Genomic DNA, 18,422 nt, shown 5'->3' with positions numbered 1-18,422 from the left:
TTTGACTCAGCCTAGAGATGGCCCCAAATTAATTTTCCACAAACAGCGTCTCCACTGTGTGAATCAACAACCCTAAAAACAACTGAGCATCATTATTCGTTGTTAGGGTTAGCTTTCAGCAGCTTTTCCTGAATGTGTAATCAAAAGCAAGGACAGTGACCAGACCACTTCAACTTTGCAAACGGTTTCGTAGCATGACTCCTTATTTTAGACTAAAATCAAAGGGCATTTGGTTTCTTCCTCCCTCCCCTCTCCCCCTTTTCAACAAGAGGGAAAGTTTCATTTTAATAGGGAAATGACCATCAGAAGTGCCTGATAATAATGACCACAATAGAAATTTAAGACATGCACATATCACAGACTTCTGGCCAAAAAACAGGTTATGGAGGATTTATATTGTGCAAGTAGGTTTATAGCACATCACAATTTCCAAAGGAATAAATCACTTCTGCTTGAGTTCTAACTACACACAGCTAATAAGTACAAAGAGCTATACATTTTCTGCTTCTTTGATACATAATCCAACCTCAGGTTGAAAGTTCTGATTCTGCTCCATTTTCATGCAAGCATAAGGATTTAGGAGGACAGAGGACTCTGTTCCATCTCCCCTGTTGCTCCTTTATTTTAAGTAGGTAACAGGGTTTTTTTGGTTATAACTTCATTATAAAAAATAATAGACATCTATTTGTCCAAGATTCAGTGTGCATCTGCTTGTCTATACTATACATAAAACTATGCTACAACTAACTAGAATAATATATTTCTGAATTAATAATGCAGCCCTTTCTCAGTCAAAATTCCCCTTAAGAAAAAATAAAAAAAAAAAAAAAAGAACTTGCCTCTAAAAGGCTGCAGGGTCAGTAAATCTTAGCTAAATTTGACAACAGGACGATTTTATTTGTAAAGAAATTCAAAGTAAATGAGCTCAGTTCATAATGTGCTCTAACAGTAAGAGAAAAACATGCTTTCCATGCTGCCCAAATGGCTGGCATAATTTTGCTGCTTTCCTTTCCTGTTAACTTCAGGATGCAAATGGCTTTGTTGTCAGGGTACATTTGTTCCCACTAATTCAAGACACTATAACAAGCCAAAATATTTATTTCTTTTTTCCAGTCTTTAATTTGTATTTTATCATATTGGGAACATCGTTGACTGATTTCATTTACTGTAGCGTTATGCAAACAACCCTTATGGGAAAGTCACCTCTCTGTAGTAGGAAAACTAAGCATAAAGAAGACTGCTGATGTTTTAGGATGCGTTGCCTCAGAGGGCCCAAAGATTCTGTTCAGACCAACACACAGGCCAAAGTGCATATCCAAAACAGCTGCTCAGAAATCTCATCCCAGAAAACCCTTGGCTCTTCAGAAAAGAGACTTACATTTTTCCTGCTTTTCACTAGAGAAGACAGACTACCAGAACATATTTTCTCTTGATTAGAACTGGATGATCAAACAGAAGCAAACAGAATATTTATATAGCTCAATCCTCATCCTGTTCATGAATGTCTACAAACTAATGTTGCATCATATTCGGCTGAGTCTATAATTAAAGCTGATCAAAATGTTTTCCTTTGAAAAATGTTTCTGATGGTAATTGGATTTTAATCAAGTGATCATTTGTATGTAAAGTGTTTCTGCCTCCTATAGGAAATAAGATTAGTTCTCAACTAAATAACAATTGTTTCTACTGAAAATTGTTTGATTTTCTTCTTTCTTAGAAAAAATAAAAATAAAATCCAATTAGAATTGATTGTGTCATTTATGGGGCAGAAATTGATCCCTACCTGCCCCTTTGTTAGAGGTCAAAAAAAGCAACAAAACACCTCTTATAACAGCAGAGCACACATCTGGATTCACCCAACTACATGGAATGCTGAAGTTAGGAGCCTATTTGCCATATGTTCCCTCCCTGTGAGCAGCTCCATCCATTGCCTCTCTCTGTCAACTCTCAAATGAGCCTGTGCAAGTGGCTTCTAACCTTGGTAGCTCAGTTATGGGCCCAAAATTAGGTGGCATGAATGAGACCACAAAAACTATGTAAGTCCTCATAATTAGTTTACTTCTGCTCACCTTCCCCATCCACAGAGCAACTGCTCATAGTATTGAACCTAATCTCTTGTGTTCTTTTCTCACACACCAAACAGTGTTTTGTTCTAGCCTCCTTTGCATCTGCACTCTCTTATACAGAGTCCTTTGGTTTACCATAGTACAAGCTCACAATCAAGTCTCTTCTTAAATACATGACTTGAATATACAAAGGACAAGATCCCAGTAAGTCCTTCTAGTTTTTCAAACACATGCAAGAGATAACAGAAAAAACAAGGCTGATGCTGTCTGACATCTGTCATTATAGTAAAACCAGATTTTGACTCATTTTGGCTCAATACTCTCCATCAAGAAATATAGCCTACCCTTACCGTTCTCACCAGATGTCTTGTCTTTTCCATTTGTAGCTCCAGTTCCTTGTCTCTGGTAGAGGAGGAAAAAAAAAAGAAGTGGTTAGAACAAACTTGGAAGTGCATTTTCCCCTTGGAATTACTAGCAGTTACAGCCTGATTTTTCTTCAGTACTTTGGATAGTCACTCACCCTCATGTAATGCTGCTTTGAAAAACTACCAGCCAGAACAGAAATCCTTGGTACCACCTCGGCACAGCTGTATAACCATGCATGGAATAGTACTCAATTAGCACCTGTTAACGACGGGGTTTGTGTAGTCAAATGCAAGGGTATGAACTGCAGTAGGACATTCCCTCAGGTCTCTGCTGTGCCTCCATTCCCATGTTTCTTTTGATCGGACCTTGGTCAGAAGACGTGCATTTCCCTTTTTGTCCACAAGCAGAGATGGAACTTCCCACTTAAGTTCACCAAGTCTAAGGAACAGCCCCAAGACTTTCCATGAAGCAAACTGTGATGTCTCTTTACTAAGTGACATGTGGCAAATACCAGCACAGCCCCGAACAGTGGCATTCGCAGTGGCAAAACCGTATTGGTGTGGTTACACTTCTGTAATTTACTAGCTTAGGAATGGCTACTCAATGGAAATTATGCTGCATCCCCCAGAGACAGCATCTCGCAGGTAGAATTAAGGTACTTTAGCAAACTAGTATGGTAAAATTTGCATTTCTTATGCAAAATTATTCATACTTCGGTGTATTACAGAAACGGATTAAAGAATCCATCCTCTAGGGCTGCCCATGTGAAAAAACGGGAATATTAAATTCACAGGGAATAAATCCAGCTGCATTCAGAGGCAGCACATCTTCATGTATCAGGGAAGTTAACAACCGCAGCTGCACTGCAAACCAAACGGTTTGTGTCAAAATATGGACAGTCATATTAGTTCTGCTATGAAAAATCATACAGGCATACTTATCCTTCGGTATTTACTCTAGAATAGCTGGTTAAAACCTCCTCTACTGATCTGGTTTCTGTCCTTCATCTCTCACAGAGGCTGAATTTTCAGGGTATTCTGTGTATACGGAGCTAATCAGGGCATAAGTACAAAACCTTCATGTCCACTCTTAGCTCTTATTAAGAAAGCCAGAAGGAGAAAGAAGTTCTTGCTATCCTCCTGAGGGGTTTGAAAAGAGCTACATGTGGTCTATCGCGCATCCACATGCCCATGGTGGGGTTTCTCATCTTCCTCTCTGCAGCAGACTCCAGTGCATGTCTCTGATCCACTGCCTTTGCCTTTTATCTCACACTCTGTGCAATGAGACAGAATCCCTCCAGAAAACAACTCTGAGTCCATCATCACAGCTACTATTTCCCCGTGCAATGGAAATATATTTTTGTTTCTTCCTGGAGCCCTAGAGCCTAAGACAGCAGAGAAAACTTGGCCAATAATGCCAAAGAATGGGATCCTAAAGGGATAAATATTTTATTTTTATAAAAGTATAAATTAAGAACAGCCAGAAGTCAATAAATCGATCCAGAAAACAATTTTGCTAAAGACGTTAACATTTATGCTTTTATTTAAAGTTTGATTAATATTCCAATATTTCAGTTCCAATCCATATCTCAACCCAGATTTCATCATGCGAATTTACCAAGACTTCCTAAAAAAATAATATAACTGATCTTTACTATCTAAAAAATGGTAACTATATTGCTTTTTTTAAATTTATTTTGAAATGCTTTTTTCCAGGTTGTCTGTCCTCCTGAGTGTTTCAGGCTGTGCTGCTTAGCTGTTATGAAGGCTTCTCTTTCCTCCCTAGGCTATACCTGTCAGGGTTGGTCTGCTGTTATGGAGTGCTGGAATACGGATGCACGCATTTTGTGTCTCAGGATTTCCCCTCTGGGAGCGGGGAAAGTTCTCATAAAGAAAACAAATGAAATCTCAGCTTCAGTCGATAAAGATTTTTTCCATGCATAAGGTCAATATTGTTTTGTAAGTTTGAAATCAGTCTAAGCACACTACAGCCCTTTGTTTGGAGGCCACTGGACATACGGAGAATGATGCCTGAAAGTCTGTTGAACAAGCTTCTGAAAGCCTTTCCTTCTCTGCCACATACATATTTATTTCTATCTATAAGCACTGTACTGTTTTCCAAATGAGTGCAACGGATTTGAAAGCAAGAATCAGTTTCTTGTTAACAAGACATTGCAACTGTTATGAAAAAGCCATATACGGCATGGTCATCCACCTGTAAAGCCTTTAGCCTTTTATTTCAGTACATTCAGTGAACCTGTTTTTAAAAAACAATTTCAAGATGCTGATATTATTAGCACCTGGAGCCTCTTGCTCTTTTCATCACCTTTCTTGATGCCACCACAGGCTGCAAAACAAGGCTTAGCTTTTTAATGTCATCCAAAGCACAGGAGGACTGAACACCAGGAGGAGTTGCTGGGGGTATTTTCAAGAAGCAATGGCTGAAAACCCTTCAAAAGCTGGTATAACTGATATTGTCCTTAGACACGAGAGATCAAATTAAAAACACTGAAATACAAGAAAAACAATATTTATTTCTGTTTTGTTTTGGTTTTTGTTCTGTATTTCTGGTTTTGTTTTTGAACAGGCAATCTCCAAGTTGCAGACCGTATTTTAAAAGCTAAAAGCAGTCTAATTCTTCTGTTTTCTATAACTTGTAGCCAGCTTCCCTCATTCAAAGCTTCTAAAATTTTCTAGATCCTCTAAGGCAAGCACTAGGACAGAAACACTGAAGAAACTGTCCATTAGGTATGAAAAAAGAAACATCAGAGCTAAAATGAACATGAGGGCAAAAACATAATGATTATCCACTAAAACGGGATAAACAATTTTGTTGCTGTGTTGCGTAGGAGGAAACATAGTTTATGACTGCTTGGGGCTATATTAATTTTTAACTCAGCGGTTTTGCAGAACATCAAAGGCACATCGTTAAAAATGTCTCCAGAATCAAAGTCACTCCCAGTTTGTCAGAAAAGGAAGGAAGAAGGGCTCCCACCATATGCCAAAAGCCACGGCAAGAGAAGAACAGCATTACTTTCCTGATAAATTCTCATTGCTATGCACAACAGCTAGATAATGTTGTATAACAACTACACAAATTAGTCCCCTAGGTGTACAAACTAAGGTCAACATGGAGTTTTCAGCCAGGAGGACGTTTCAGTAAGAAAGTTAAATTACTGCAGTAGGGTTTTTGATTCATTCTTCTAACCCATCCTGTACTCCCCAGCCTAATTTTTGCTTTTTATCTTATAACATTCCCTTCTCGTCTTGAAATTTCTTGACCTTTTCAGTTAGGCTATAGCACCTCAGCATTAAGGATTGAATCCAGGTGTTGATTACTAAGTTTCCCGGGGGAGAAGGACTGTTTGTTTTTTGATGAGCTTCAGAAAGCCCAAGATCAGGGAGGTGAAACTGCCAGAAAGCCCTGACAAATGGGGCTTTACAGTAATAACATTATTCTACTTTTTCGTCAGAGTGCAGGGATGATAAGGTATAGCATGCTGTATCCCAGCAAAGCGGTGGCTGCAGATTTTTAGACGTATTTTATTTCTGCATCGAAGTAAAAAGAGCACACAAGGGTAAAATTAAAAGACTAAAAACAGTGGAAAGGTTTTGTAAAGTTAATATCAGAAATGGCCGGTGTAGCCTTGACTCAGGAGAAAAACAATTAATTTCACTGACATATGAAATATGTTATTAGGATGTTCTGTTCTCATTGACTAAAGGGACAGCAGTGAAATCTGTGGATATCCTAAGCTTTTAAGCCTCATTTTGCTACCATGTCCATCTCTAACACAAAAGTCATTAGGTGTGTGACAGAAGGAAATACATGTTAGTACAATACAGCACAAAAACGTCTGTCAGGGGTCAGCCAGCAAGGAAGAATTTAATCCGTACTACCATCACTACCATCTGTTCTCTGTACAGAATCCTCTGTAAAAAGTATAAATTGTATCCTAACTATTTCGTCAGTGTCTTTTCTCATAGCCTTCTGCTTTAATCAATGAGTTCAGCTGCTTTAGCATCAGAATGAAAAAAAGTATTGAAAAACACACTATAGAAAATTTAAAAGTTTGTAACCTTTCTGCAAATAAAAATGTCATGTTAAGTACCTGCTTAAGGACTTTCCATGTTTTCCATGTAAGTACAGCTTGTAATTTTCCTAGTCTTCAGCAGAATGAGGTAACAGCAATTGATATCTGCTGTTTTTCAGAACTAAATATTTCCTGTACAGTACCTTGAATTATTACAATTGGTGTGGACTTCATCCGGGAACGAAGGAAAACAAAGTTCTTTCAAGCTCTTGCAAAGAACTACTGTATGTCAGAAACTAGATGAAGACCCGGAATTTAAGTATGGGCAAGAATCAAGCAGCTACGACCTGGAACATGTACAGATACACTCTGCAGTATTTGGAATTCATATAACTCATTAGGTTACATTGTTATTTACTGGACATTTCTGGTTTGTTGTGTTCAACAACCTTTTTAGGGTCATATATTGGCTTGAAACTATAGCACTCAGCATTTGCACATTTAGGTGTGAAAAACATCACTCTTTGCCACTCTTAACCATATCTCAGTAAATCATTGCTAATAAGGACAAAGGATACTGCTATGCTTAAGTTAAAAAGTTGAGAATAGGAAAAAAGATGGTTCTGTGACAGAAAGATTTCTGTTTACCAAAGTTCCCAGAGAATACCTCACCTCTTAATAATGGGGCCCAAATTGCAGCGACACTTTTTTTTTTTTTTTTTTTTAAGGAGAGGGGAGGTGTTATATACAAAAGAGCATAAAGCTGAGCAACTGGGTGAGCAATACGAGGTGTATTACTGGAGAGCCATGCACAACCTCTACTGTCACACTCATTCGCTCCAACTGTAGGTCTCCAAAACTAGTCTGTGGTATAGCCAGGTGGTAAATCCCAAACAAACTGCTGTGGCAATACAGGCCCATTCACATCCGTAACAGCTAGTCACCGAAAAACACTTACAAGCAGAATTGAAGAATCCCAGAGAAGCTTGAATATCATTATGAAAACTGCACTAGAAGTAAACTCTCCTCACTTGTCTATTTGAGACCCTAACAAGTTTCTCCCACTTTTTTTTCCCCACTGCAGACCTTGTACTGAATATTTATGAGATGAAAGCGTCCTTCAAAGCCCACATTTAAGGTAACAGCACCAAGCACAGAACATCCAGCCAATATTTTGTCTGAATGAGGGGTGAGTCTGATGACTTCTTACACATCTTTGCAAGAAATCACAGATCATCTTTTGTGCACTTGACAGAAAGGAAAACCATTTATCAACACAGGCTTCAGTACAGAGCAGTCCACTCCTTTTTATGACCAACAGTTTCTGGTAGAAGTGACTTTCTGGAGAATACCACTTTTTCCTGGCTGCTCTCACCCTAGGATCTCAGCTCTTTGTGCAAGAGTAGAAACCCACTTGGCACTTTCTCCACGTGTCCCTTTACACAATGGGAATTCTCTACGGGCTGCTTTCTGGCTCGTGTGTTGCCAGGGCAGTGTAATATTGCCAGAGCAGCAGTGCCAGAATCCATCTTTCAATACCGGCTGTCAAAATTAAATGATCCCTGGCACCCTGACTATTTCTGTAATTGTCTTCATGGGTCAAGCAGTGTTGTACTTGACTAGCTCTTGATTGTCCTCAATTTTATTAAGGATCTCCTATAGCTTTTTTTATAAATTAAAACCCCACAAGTGGGCTGAGATGAAGTGACGTGATTCAAGCTGCAGCAGCTAAAAATTAACATTTGAGCAGTAATGATTTTCTGTAACTTCTGGAGTCACTGACGGGCGTGCACACACATGCACACACATGCACACTGACATCCTAGCAAAGAAGGTACTCCTCAGAAATTAATAACACAGCTGTGGATAACTAGAGAGGCACGGGGTGCCGCATTTCCCTGGGAAGGAGGCCATGCAGGTTGTTTAAGCACTGCCTATGTCGGGTGAACCCAGAGCTCCCGTGGGACAGCACAGGGAGGCATGCTGGTGGAGGTCCTGGCCCCCCTCTTGAACCACTGGACTGACAGCCAGGCACAGAAAAGCAATGGGAACCGAAAATTCGGGCCGGAGAGATGTTTTTTTGGCTTGAGAAAAGCCCTCAGAAAAGGCACTTCTAAGCGTACGTGGACAGCAGAGCAGGAGCACCCAGCACGCTTCCAGGGCAAAGAGGGAGGCAGCTAGAGAAGGCGGGCGGAGCATCACTGCCTGGGATGCAGGAACCCACTTACAGTGCTGTATTTATAGATCCTAATAGCACGGAGGGGAACTTTCCCTGTGCCCCACTTTCACCAACACTGCGCTGCAATTTATAAATCAACACAGTGAGAACCTGCTGATTTTGTATTCAAATTCAATATAATGTTCTAAACAGAGTATTTACACCAACACCAAACGTAATCAACATCATTAGCAAAAACGGTAGCTTGCTTAATATTTAGGTTATTAGCATATCTTGAATTAAAACATTATTCAGCAGATATTTCTCCAAAGACATTGTAATCACTTTTTTTTTTTTTTGGAGGAAGGGATTAATGGAATCTTTGAAGTTAATTTTGAAAGCAGCTGCAAGAATGTATTTTCCAAATCCTGTTAATTACCATGCCAGCCATGAGAAGTAATCCCTCATCTGTTCTGCAGGAAACACAGGGCTTGATCCTGCAAGGCTTATTTACAGGGGTAACTCACATGTGGACAAGTACTTGTCTTTACTTCAGCAGCATTACTTGCTTTAGTAAGAGCTGGAACCTCACTGCAGTACTGCGAAATCTCTAAACTTCATGTTAGGTTTTGTTAAGCAACGGGTAAACAGAATAAAATTAACTGTGGAATAAGCCTTCAAACACCAATTGCCAAAAAATTACCTCAGCTCTCATTTGGACAAGGCTGATACAGCCCATATCCTAATTACCCTGAAAATTGATAAAGAGGAAACATCAAGGTGACCCAAGAGGAGTATTTCAATTATATAAAAATAGATTGATTAAGCTGAGTGGTATAAATGAAAAATGACTGAGGTTTTTAAGGTGGTCTCTCCTTTTATTTTTTTTTCCTCCTATTATTTCTTATCTACTGGTAGCATCAGATTTGGTACCGCAGTCCTATAAAAGGGCTGTTTGTGGCAGGAAACCAGCCTTGAGAACTCCCACTTCCCCGTCTGGCCCAATCCAGCCACACCTCTCCATCCCCAAGGCCTCATTTGTCTGGACACAATTGTTTGCAAGGTCATATAGAAAATAGCAGCACTACGATTATTGCAGTGAAAAGTAAGATTTCTGCAGAGCTGTGCTGAAAACAATCATCGAAATGGTCCAGCTGAAATAAATAAATAAATATAGAGCTTAATTGTCTCTTTCGATCACTTCAGTAATGTAATTGACATCTCCCACCCACAGCTGTTTCAGTCCAACAGAACAGGCAACAGCCTGCAACGTGGGGAGAAAGCACCACAATTTGGCTCTGGGAACCGAAAATCTGAGCAGGTCAGTGCTTCCTTCTGAGTACTAAACCATACCTTGCTTTGAAACGTTTGAGAAACCTTTTTTTCTCTATTTCTTTAAAGCACAGTGGGAACCACTATAATCTTAGGCTGCTGGCCACAGGGGAACAAAGATGTAATAGCCCTAGCTCAAAAATGAGGGAGTACAGCTGGAAGACAGCAGAATTTCAGTCTTGTAAGCAGGGCTGGAAGGTACCTCTGTTAGTCCCTGGCCCCACAAACACCCCAAGGGGAACACTGCAGTTCTATGCCAAGCCAAGTCCTGCAAGCCTCCAAGGGCAGAGAATCCAAACCCCCCTCTGGGAGATCTGTTCCAGCACTGCTGGGAAAGCAACTCTTTACATCCCACAAGGATTTGGGCAGTTACTCTTATTCTGAGCTGGGTTCCTCCTAAAGAGCTGGACTGTAGATGAATCAAAAATTATTGATAAAAAGGATTTGGAAGCCATGGTGTTCTAATCAAAAAATGGTTTGGAGTCATTAAAATCTTTAAATTTTAAATTATTTTAATGTTCCTGATGTGAAATATTTTGTTTGCTGCATAGATCCCTCAAAATTTAATCACTGGTCAGCTCAACACGGATCTGCATCTCCCTGTGATGTTGCATCACCTCCTAGAAATCTCCACCTGGCAGTGGAACAAAACATAGAGCAACACAAGTACCTGAAGGGCTGCGTCCATGCAGCCAGGCAGAACCAAAACAGCTCACAGACAGAGGCAGTCTAGTCGTGTTCAAATAGCATGCCTCAGCTGTAAGCCTCGGCCGTCTGTGCAGGCAGAGCAGACAGATAATGGCAGCTGACTGTGGCACTTGATTAGGAGCAATTCAGAACCTTGGGGATCAAGTGTTTGGATTCAGAAGGGATCCTGGGTACCCTTTAATATTAGCATCCCTGGATAGGAAGAGTGCCCTAAACCAATTAAGGGGTCAGGCTCCTTGTTCAGGCATGATATAACTGATTATGGATGTGTTTTGTTTTTTTTTTTTTTAACAAGTATTTACTTTATATTTCATTCTTCCAAACCCTTCTGAAATTCAGGGTAATTTAATTCACTGAGATACAAGCCCAGCTGTAATTGAGTTAGAGGCTGTCTTCAAGGGACAGCTTGGTTATTAATGGCAAAAGTCTGCGCTGACAAATTGCTTCATATCTGATCATATCGACTTTAACATTATTAAAACAGACTGCGTGTGCGTCTTCCCAGTCTGCAGAAGTTCTGGTCTTTTTGCTGTTGGCTTTTTTATTTCCAGCTGTACAGTTCAAACCAAATTTGTTCTCTTTCCTTTTTCCTATATATTTCAGAGGTAAACAGATGTTACTACAGTCTTATTACAGATGTTATTACAGCCTGCTAGAACTGGCCAGCTGGGTTTTGAAAAGGTATTAATTACAGCAGTTTCCAGTTGCCATACAAAGCAACTTTCTGCCCCCGCCATAAGGCAAAGCCTTCTGATTTTTCAAGACGACAGCAAGAGGAAGCAGCACGGACGTTTATGCATCACTTTACCCCCCTGGGCAGCCTGCGTGGTCACAGGCAGCTACCACAAGCATCCCCAGAGCCATTTGCAGCTACGACAGCAGCTCCTTGCCAGGCTGTTCCAGCAGCGGGGGAATCACTGGACACGGACGGAGAGCACGCAGCAGCCTTGGCAGCGCACCCTGCCCAGGGGCCAGCTGCACAGAGAGATGACGCAGACCTGTTATCTTTGGCCCCGTGCCACCAGGGGATCCCTGCACGGGGAGCCCTGAATTGGCAGCTGAAGCAGCCTTGAAATTGGGCCGCGCTCGATGGAGGATTTGTCCCGCATTGTTGAAACCCGTATTGAAACCGGCCCGCTGAGACTCTGGGGGAGCTGCTTTGTTCCGAGTGTGACACAGCTCAGAACAAAGCTGCCTTGGCACCGCGAGTCTAAACAGCAGCCAAGCGATTAGAAATAAACCCACCACACTAAGAAGGAGAATGAACAGGGTGATGCACAAGGTCACTTTGATTGCCAAGCGTCAGGGACAGCAATCATACGTGTTCATCCACAGAAAGCAGAAAAAAAGCTAGATCACCAGCTCTGTCCAAGAGCTGGCTGGAAAATCGGGATTTCCACATATCAGAAGTTCCCATGACCCTGCATCTGCTCAGTGAAATTGATGCTACTATCAGCTTCATTATTAATAGCAGCAGAGAAATTAAGAAAGCAATTTGCAGTGTAGCTGTAGGTAGTTCCCAAGCTCCCTGGACCTAGCACAGACTCACCAAGTTCATCTGCTCTAGGACTAAACGTTCTCCAGTTCCTGTAGTGCCCTAGCCTTGGAATGAGTCCAGGGGAAATCACACAACCACAGGATGATTTGGGCAGGAAGGGACCTTAAAGATTGTCTAGTTCCAGCCCTCCTGCCATGGTCAGGGACACCTCCCACCAGGCCAGGCTGCCCAAAGCCCCATCCAGCCTGGCCTTGAACACCTCCAGGGATGGGGCACCCACAGCTTCTCTGGGCAACCTGTGCCAGTGCCTCACCTCCCTCTCTCTGAGTGAAGAATTTCTTCCTAATATCTAATGCAAACCTACCCTCTTCTAGTTTAAAGCCATTACCCCTTGTCTTATCACTGCACTCCCCGACAGAGTCCCTCCCCAGCTTTCCTGCAGGCCCCCTTTAGGTACTGGAAGGCCGCTCTGAGGTCTCCTTGGAGCCTTCTCTTCTCCAGGCTGAACAACCCCAGCTTCCTCAGTGTGGCTTCATAGGAGAGGTGCTCCAGCCCTCTGAGCATCCTCATGGCCCTCCTATGGACTTGCTCCAACAGGTCCATGTCCTTCTTGTGCTGGGGCCCCAAATGTACCCACCTGCTCCAGGTGGGGTCTCAGAAGAGCAGAGCAGAGGGGCAGAATCACCTCCCTCACCCTGCTGGCCACGCTGCTTTTGATGCAGCCCAGGATACAGTTGGCTTTCTGGGCTGCAAGTGCACATTGCTGGCTCAAATCCACTTTTTCAAATCTGGCCAAACAGATTCACCAAAAGCTTCCCCACCACATTGTTTCAAACACTCCCCCTCTACAGTACTGTGACTTCCAATGCAAGTTCAATGAAAATTTGCATTTTCTGCACTCCAAATAGTTATCTGTCACTCCATCATCAGTCTCCCATTATGTACTAAGGTCCCTTCTGCACTTTGTGACTTGCATATGAAGTGGAAGAACAATGTTACGCAACTAGACATATTCACCTTACTAACACATAGACATGACAACCCATCATGCAAAGACATTAAAAAGAGGACTTCAAAGTGCTCCTCCAGGAAATAAAGCCATGCATTCATTTTGTTAATATCCTAACAGACCCATCCTGTGACTAGATAGAAAATACATTCCTTAGAGAAGTTTCATGCAGAAAGCAGATTACAACACTCATTTAGATCCAGCTTTGTGCTGTCTGACACACTGCAGTCTGACAAAAACATCTATTAATTTAAGTCTTACATGACATGACCACAAAAGACAGTTAGGATTCAGATTTGCAAGATATATATATATATATATATATGTATTGCAATTCACACCATTAATGCTAGATCCTTAGCTAACTATTCTTTTGCATTTGCAGGTCTGTGTCACAAGCCGAGCTCCAGGATGTCCACCAAGCACACCAAGCTTTTAGCCAAAGCCAGGAATACAAGGCAGCACTCAGAAATCACTGCAAACACTCCTGCAACCTTACATGAGAGCTTCCTTTGGCTTGGCTTGGATGCCAGCGCTGTCCCATAGCTTGGGAAATGAGCTGAAGTGATAGCTAGCCACGTCTGACTGGACAATTAAAATTGGCATGAAGTTGGCCTGCCTTAGGCATTTGGCTGACCTGCTTAAACTGCAGCACACGTGTGCTGGCACATGTGTTTCAAAAGTGTGCCAAGCCAACAATGTGCTTGCTCTCTTTTCTGTTGCTGAGTTACCTGTCAGATCTGAGTGGAGTAGTGATATGTATGAAGTAGCTATGAAGCTTCGTGTTTTATTTTTCCACCATTTCCAGAAAGCTGTCTGCCTAGCCTAATTTGTAGCAGTTTCCATCTTCCATCTCCCTTCACCTCACATTTCACTAATACATGTTAGGAATTGAAGGAATTGGCTTTCAGTGTTGCTCAGATTTCTTTCCTGAACATCACACAATATCTCAAGCTCCAATAAAAGACATTGTACAGGGTATTTCAACTAGTGTTGAAATTCTGCTTAAAAATTCAGTATGCAGAATATTCAGTGTCTTAAACTAAAAATAGTTTAATCATTGGGATTTAAAAGAGAAGCATATTTTCTGCAGCGGGAGGGTAGAGACAGCAGTAATCTCATTACTTATACCATTAGAACTAGAGGATAAAAAGCATGAGAAATCAGATGAAAGGCATGCTTGTGATCTTTATAAGAATTATTTTTCTGTCTCTGTACCTGTCCCCTACTGCTTCACCCGAAACTTGGACTTGAGCACTGTCACGTTTTCATATTTAGCTAGGTGTTACACATTTTGGCTTATCTCAGGCCAGCCTCTCTCCCACACAAGATAGCATTGCAGCTACCTCCTGACGTCTACTCTCACCTTGTCTGATTTAGTGGTGAGTCGCTTCTAAAGATAAGCCTACCTTGCACATCCAAACCCCAGCTCCCCCACCCTCTAGTAGAAGAGGGCACTCTTTCCTCTCTTCAGCACAACTTCACCCTAGAGCCTACTGGGGGCTTTGCTGAAACACACACCACTTCTTTGTAGAGATGTGCATGTAAAGCAGGATGTGGGTAGTAGGTCTGGTCAGACATGAATCAGCTGAATACCTCTGGCTTGGAAACACTAATCCACTAATGGCAAACTTTTTGTGGGAAAGTATTACCGTAACTATAAAAAGATCCTCACAAATCACTGGTCTTCCTTCATATCCTGCGTGTTATTAGGAAAAGGTCCAATCTCACGAAAATCCTCAAGGAATCAAGAGATGCCTTCAGATCTATTCAGCTTTGTGTCATCTACTTTATACCCAAAATACACTTGCACCAATTTGGGAGTTACCATGATCTCGATACTCTTTTCCTTGAAATTTATCTTCTGTAGTCAGAATGCCACCAACTACAATCTCAGCGCTTGGTAATCCCTCTAGTGTTAGATTTGTAGAGAACAAAGCACCGTCAAAGCAGATTAACGGCCATGATATCTGCTGTCTTGGAAAACTTAATTTGGATGTCTCAGGGGGTAGATGCAGATGAAAAGCATCCCCAGGCACTAGCAGCAGGTACTGTCTGCTTTCCAGTGCTCTCTCCAGGGGTTTTGAAGCTGTACAGGTCCCTAATTTCCCTCAAACTACTCTTCCATCCCCTACAAAACTAAAGCACTTTCTATCAAACGCTGCTTCTCATACACAAACCTACCAGTTCCTGCTAGATATGCTGACTTAACAGGAGCATTTCAGCTGTCTCACCAATTCACTTGGGAAGAGCCTACTAACTGTTGGCAAGATTAACAAACTTAAGCACAACACTGCACTGAGAGTTGTCCTATTTCCATGGATAGGTCTGGTCAGCGTTTACTTGGGCATTTCTGAACTGCACCTTTTCTGGTGATGACAGAAGGCACCTAAAATCGCTACGAATGCATCTACATCAGCATACAACTAGCCAGGATCCCTGCAGATCTTTGCTCTTCTCCATTTTTAGGACAGCCGTGTTGCGTGGTGATCCTACACATAACCTTCCCCTGCTCAAGTGCACAGCAGCATACAGCCTTTGAGTTTAGGCCGTTATAGCCTGAACATTTGTTTCCTGTTTATCTGGTTCTGCTACTGCATTTTCCTGGTCCTGCTGGCACTATCGGGCAGCTGGCTCCACAGTGCAGCTAGAATCAAACCAGCCAGCCAAAGAGCAGCAAATAAGGCTGGTGACAAAGCAGCTTGCACCTCCTCTCCACCAGGCACTTGGACACCAAGACCCTGTTTGTGACACTAAATATACAATTGCTTGCACATGCTTTGCCATAGCTAGCACCCTCCCCACAAGAGAGAATCTGCAGCTCTCCCACCTGATGACCTAGCACAACCCTCCTCACCAGTTTGCTGTCTCTAATCTGGGAATCTCTGAAGTCAGGAGGGCACCACCTTTAACAGCATTTCCTCACCCTTTGTTTTTTACTTTCAGCTTTAACAAAAGATCCCTACCATCATTCTGCCTGCTGTTGCTGTACTCACAGTATCAGCTACACCTCTGCTCAGGGTCACGTTTCATGCACTGCATACTAAGGTGGTAACGTAGGAACGCTCAGTGTCTGTAAAACAATACTTTTCAAGAGGAAAGACAATTCAGCTCTAACTAGCATTCAAGGCATGTAGGCAGACAATTTTCACTTCTGACTAAAGTTGTGCTTCTTCCTCCAAGTTCCATGTTGGCGCATAAATGAGGCTGTATGCCACGGGATATGAACAGAGCAGATGAGAAAGCACCAGCTGAACTTGGCCTAGGTGACACTTGCACAGCTTCCCCATCTGGAGACTGACCCAAGACTAGGCTGGAGTGGGGATGAATTGTGAGCCCCCCAAATCCTGTCATTAAAAACAAGTTTTGCAATTGCAGCTCTTCTATAGTTGCTTACTCTGAGCTTACTCCATGAAGATTGCCATTCATTTTCCTAACAAGAGAGAAGTAGACTATATGATCTCTCTTGCATCTGTTTCCGTAAGAGAAATAATGAATAATTGTCACTATTAAAAGTAGAAGGGAAGAAGGATGTTGGTTATTTTACCTGGTTTCTGTTTATTTAGCATGTCTATTTTTGTTAAACCAGTGTCCAAACAACTGAGAAAAACACGGAACACCTTTTCTTAGAAAAACGAGACTGTTACTCATCATCATTACTCTCTGCAAGGTGTAGGATCCCTTTAAGTGCTACACGGCTCTGTGATTTTAAGGCTCTGTTGCAACTGACAGGATGAAGGAAGGCATCGCTTTCCTATGATGCACACAGCCTTCTCCCAGTCCTCTTCAGCCAAGAAGTGGGTGTCTCATGATTTACATACCCTGTGTCTAGGTCTAGCCACTCTATTACAAGTTCTTTTGTAGTGCAGTTATAGAGAAAAACCTGTAAACACAGACATCTTCCAAGTCATCTCTAAGGAAAAAAAAAAAAAAGCAAGGCAGACAATAGCAAACATTGGCCTGGAAATGAAATATTTTATTAAAGTCAATAATGAAATATCCAGCAAGCTTTGATAGCAGTTAACTTCAGCAGGAACAGTGGTGGCCTACTACCATATGACACGGGTCATCGTGAGCATGATCCAGCGCAGAAACTGTTGGAAGATGATTCTTGTAAGCTATCCAATATATTAGATTTAGGGACATCTGACTAGAAAGTAATATGCTTTTGCAGCCTGGAACAATATTCTATTAATCTTCATGCTGAAGTGCTGGATGGAGCTTTCCCATTCTACAAGTGCAGCAGTTTTTAAGTTACTCTTACAAGGAAATATGGTCTGAAGCATACTTCCAAAGCTAACTGTCCTTTATTAGAGCATTGTTTTAATCTGTTGGCATTACACACATTGCAAGAATACTAACATGATTCTTTCTAAAGAGTGCATCTGCCAGCTTCACCAAATTAAGGAAATTAACTTCCAACCTCATTTCTAAGTGCTATTTTAGAAAATGCCTTATCCCACTGAATCCACTCTGATGGAAGGAGTGGGCAAAGTGACAGATAAAAACTTATTGTTCTCCCTTCTTCCTCCTCTTCTGAGCTGCAATTTACCACCCAGCTAATAAATAGATTTGAGCTAAAATTAAAAACTGATGTTCATGCGCCTTCCTTATCCCACCCCCATCCTACAACAGCTGCAGTTTCCTCCTCAACCCTGCCATGCTCTTGCTGTACTTCAGAACTGCTGTGGTTATACCCTCAGCAAAGCTGGCAGTTTAACAGCTGGGGGTCTCCACAGTATCCGAAAAAAATGCATACAGAAGGGTGTCATCTTCCCGCACATACCATAGAAGTCTGGCTTGCTCGGACACCCCCCAGGACTGCAAGCACCTCAGAGGAAAATAGCTGCTTTGAACTAACATTGCATCTTGTCCCCCCTACAAACACCAGTTTTTTGATTTACTGCTATCCAGGATTGGTGTTAAAATCCTCACTTCAGTGTTTAAACGTATCTGGTCCCATAACCCAAGACCCCACAAGTTTTCCTCTGTTTCAGGAATATATTAAGCCACATTCAGGAGAGCAATCCATGAAGGCGACACAGTTTTCCCACTTAACCACCTGATCCAGCTACAGTTCCAGGCAGAAACCTCCACGTCTGCCTAGCATTTCATTCTTGGCCACATTCCTCTCCTTCTGTAACAGCCTCTTGGCGAGAGTACTTGTCTGGAGGGATGGAAACATCCTCCAGGTTCTCCCTCAGCCTGGAAGGAAGCAGACACCTTATGTTGCTTTGCCAAGCTGGGGGCAT

General features: G+C 41.9%; 1 protein-coding gene across 1 annotated transcript in view; it reads right to left on the bottom strand.

The window, feature by feature from the left end:
• The window catches only part of PCP4 (Purkinje cell protein 4), a gene marked incomplete at its 5' end in the record, with an annotated part of 62,976 nt that overhangs the window by 31,828 nt on the left and 12,726 nt on the right, over positions 1-18,422 (bottom strand). Inside the window, one exon of the mRNA XM_080575920.1 lies at positions 2,417-2,468. Coding sequence (XP_080432046.1) covers positions 2,417-2,468 — 52 coding nt within the window. The remainder of the gene's footprint in view (positions 1-2,416; positions 2,469-18,422) is intronic.

Source organism: Anser brachyrhynchus, assembly GCF_964034855.1.
Source record: "Anser brachyrhynchus genome assembly, chromosome: 1".
Taxonomy (NCBI): domain Eukaryota; kingdom Metazoa; phylum Chordata; class Aves; order Anseriformes; family Anatidae; genus Anser; species Anser brachyrhynchus.
The sequence above is the reverse complement of the archived record's forward strand: the minus strand, read 5'-3'. Positions and strand labels throughout refer to the sequence as shown.